This window comes from Echinops telfairi, unplaced genomic scaffold (assembly GCF_000313985.2).
Source record: "Echinops telfairi isolate 266 unplaced genomic scaffold, ASM31398v2 ScPeMD7_3;HRSCAF=10, whole genome shotgun sequence".
Classification (NCBI taxonomy): Eukaryota; Metazoa; Chordata; class Mammalia; order Afrosoricida; family Tenrecidae; genus Echinops; species Echinops telfairi.
The window spans coordinates 51,378,585-51,382,340 of NW_022103899.1; the positions used below are offsets into that span (position 1 = coordinate 51,378,585).

Below are 3,756 nucleotides of genomic sequence, written 5' to 3' on the forward strand. Positions count from 1 at the left end.
GAGAGAGAGAAATTTAACTAAAATGCATAAAACATTTTATTTTCCAATAATCATAATGACGCTCTGGTTTTATTTCACATAGAGATCTACTTTTTGCCTTTTGCACTAACCATGAAACGATATCAGAACATTATGTATTGTCAGTCACTGATGCAAATCTAAAGCACACCAAGGGGAAGGCTGTTTTGAGCACACATTTCTTACAAGCGTTGCTAAAAATGTTGAGCAAGTGCAACTGTAATAGACTGAAAGCTATTGGATTCGGTTTCATCCTAAGAAGTTACCGTATATACTTGAGTATAAGCTGACCTGAATATTGGCCGAGGCACCTAATTTTACCACAAAAACTGCACTAAAAATGTGCTGAAAATCTCGGCTTATACTAGAGTACATACGGTATACTAAAAACAGAAACTGTGCCAAGAAGATTCTTAAAGCAATCTGTTTTTCGAAAATGTGGCTATTTTCAAACTTTCATGAATGTGCAATCTAGAATATGAAGAAAAATGTTTTGTAGGCATGAAATCACAAAAATCTACAGGAGAAATAATATAGACCCACAAATTCCACTGTCTTTATGCAGCCCAACATATAACCACTACCATACCAGGGCTTTGATTCAGTCTAGAGCACTCCTCAAACTCCCAATATAACACGCTTCCTGTCAGTTAAAGTTCATGATCTCATCTCTGTACTGAAACAACTCAGGGCATTTCTAAAAAGCGCTCTTCAGCTTCTCTCCTCTTCATCTGCCAGCTTATTTATCCACCTTTAATGGCTTTCCAAGCTCAAGAAAGCAGTGACTTTTCTTACTTTCAAGAGTAGTAAGCATGTTCCACGGTATCTAGACACAGCCATCTCTTTGCTAACCTGGCTGAGGAGGTGCTGCTGCATGAGGAGAGAAGGAAGCATCTGCACTGCTCCTCTCTCAGATCTAAGGTTCCAACAATGAGAGGCAATGTTCACACTAAGAAGTCTGAAGAGGCCTGAGTAAGTATAACCAGTACAGTGTGGGTACGAAGGCCCTATTCAGTAGGTATTGTGGTCAGCAATGTCCATGAAGAGGATGAAAGTTACCAAAGAAAATATCATACACATGAACAGGAAAAGCATTTTTGGCCTTTTTAAAATCTAAAAGCACTTATCTTGACTAAGGTATAAGCTATATATGCATACATTTGTCAAAAATAGTTTTGAACACATTACTTTCATATACTTTGATGTCCATAAATTTGACCTCAGCTCCAAGAGGCATTTCTTTAACCAGACCCCTATACATAAAACAGCAAAATAAAGAGAATTATATGAAAAATGAAGTTTTAAAAAATTATTTTATTGGGGGCTCACACAACTCTTATCACAATCCATAAATACTTCAACACCCCGTAATCACACAGGGTGGTGTGCTTCATTAAGTAATTTTTTGAAACAAAGATAATACACTTGGTTTCGGAAGCTAAAGTAGCATATTTTTTTAAATGAGCACTGGATGAAAGCACTGGTCTATAAAAAGGGACACTATATGAGATCTTGTGTATTAATTTGTTTCAGATATGGGGGCCAATTTTTACAAGAAGGTGTTCTAGGTATTGGGGACAGAGAGATGATAACAGGCATCGATGTGTCCACAGGCTCAAAAGTTCACAGTCTTGCATGAAAACAAGACACTAAACTATTGTTATTAACAATTATAATAAATTCTGTGAAGGAATAGTACTGGTACAATGAGAGCAATTGCACATGGATGAAGTATATAAGGAAAGCTTGCCAGAATTTTAGGCTAAAACTTGAACAATGAGTAGCAGCGAGCTACATGGAGAGAAGAAACATTCTGGAAATATTTCTAAACAGAAGACAAGTGAGGATTCTAAGATATAAGATATTCTAAGATATAAAATATTTTATATCTTAGAATATAATATATTATAGAATAAATAGAGGACTCTTTAAGATAAAAAATTTTCCGCAGGGCACAGGTTTGAACATGTTAGTTCAAATAAGACACTATTGTATGAGCCCCCAATTAAATGATTAAAAAAAAACTATGGCGAACAAAACAGGAACACAGTGGAAGCTGCAAGACTAGTTACTGAATACTTTGTGAAAAATAAAAATGTATTCAGGAAGTGAAAATGAAGGCGAAAAGAAAATGCAGATTGTAGAGAAAACTGAAAATACGTGGCAGCAACAGCAATCTACAATGAAGATGACCCAAAAAGGGGCCCCTGACATAATGGCATAAGCAGCTGAAAGAATAGTGATTACAAGCTTATTTGAACCCACGAAGTAAATACCTCTGAGAATATGAAAGGAGCCACCAATTAAACATTTGAAGAGTCTGAATCTTAGAGAAAAGCGGGATTTATGGAGGTGCTAAATGAAGTCATGAGTAAATGAGGGGAAGCGAGTACACCAGAAGAACATATGCATATCCATTCTCAAGCATAAATAATGTAATAAAACAAATCACGTGACATAACACAATCCCCTCGCACAATAGTAGGGTTTAATAAATCTAACTTCATTCTTTAATCTTATAAGACAAAAAAAAACATTATGTTAATCTCCTGGAAAGTTATTAAACAGTTTAACTAAATCATTGTTTCTCAAGTTATCCTGCCAAACAACATTTTTCTTGTGGCTGATAAAAATACAATCAACTCAAAATAGGCAATAATGGGTGAAAAATGGAATATGTATCTGAACACCCCATTTCTTTCAACAGACTGACTATAATCACACACTGTAATCAAATCTAATTTATTATTAGAGATCCTCAATTAAAACAGATGACACCTATTAAGAGCGTAATTACTCCATAATAAGTATTAATATGACATTTTCTGTCACTGAACACTTAAGGGCACAGTCTTAAAAATGTGTAAGAGAATAATTGACTTCCATCTCTCATGTAGTTGTTCAAATACTCTTACTCAAGATGTTAAGACATTTTAAATATTTCCTATTTTGAAGAACAATACTAGATACTAAGCAAAAAAAAAAATTAACTCTTTCCGTTTCAGTTTTCTACTCTAATAATTTAGTAACCATATAAACAAGTTACTATTCACACAGGCTGAGCTTTGCCCTTGCCAAGGATATATTCTAAGTAATAATAAACTATATCACACAATTGAGAGGCACCAGCTAACCTGACAGAAAGGTAGTTATGAAGTAACTTCTTAAAGAAAATTACAAAAAGCTGTACTTACCATATACATTAGTATGTCTCTAATCATCACCATAGCTGTTTGATGATCATTCCAAGCTTGATTGAGCGTTTGAAGAAAGTTGTTATTCAATGAATTTAGTACATCTTCTCGCACCTAATAACAGAAGATTTCATTACAGTTCATGTATACACACACTCATATATAAACATGCACATAATCTTTTCAATAAACAATGAAGTGCCATCCTCAATTTCAAATTAAAAAAAAATGTTACAGGTCAGAAATCTGTTAAGCTATACCCAGATAACTACCAATTGTGTATGTGTGTGTGTGTATTCCATACCATCTCTTAACCTCCAGAATCATAAAGTACCTTCCTTAAGTATTTCTCAACCCTCCATTGGTAATACATCAATCAGAATAAAATCCAAAATCTCTCTAATGAACTATACAGAACTAGCCCCAGGCTACTACATCATCCAAATTTCCTACCACACCATCCCAAACACCCTTGACTGTGAACGAGTGTACCAAGTTTGGAGTGGGGCTATTTCTACTCCAATCCTAATTCTGTAACTAACTG

General features: G+C 34.7%; 1 protein-coding gene across 2 annotated transcripts in view; it reads right to left on the minus strand.

Moving 5' to 3' along the window:
- CUL3 (cullin 3) overlaps positions 1 to 3,325 on the minus strand; it is a 64,016-nt gene extending 60,691 nt beyond the window's left edge. For both annotated transcript variants that reach the window (XM_004701649.3, XM_045294080.1), the window contains exon 1: positions 3,213 to 3,325. In XM_004701649.3, the coding sequence (XP_004701706.1) occupies positions 3,213 to 3,245 (33 nt within the window). In that variant the 5' untranslated portion in view covers positions 3,246 to 3,325. The remainder of the gene's footprint in view (positions 1 to 3,212) is intronic.
- Between the last annotated feature and the right edge of the window lie 431 nt (positions 3,326 to 3,756).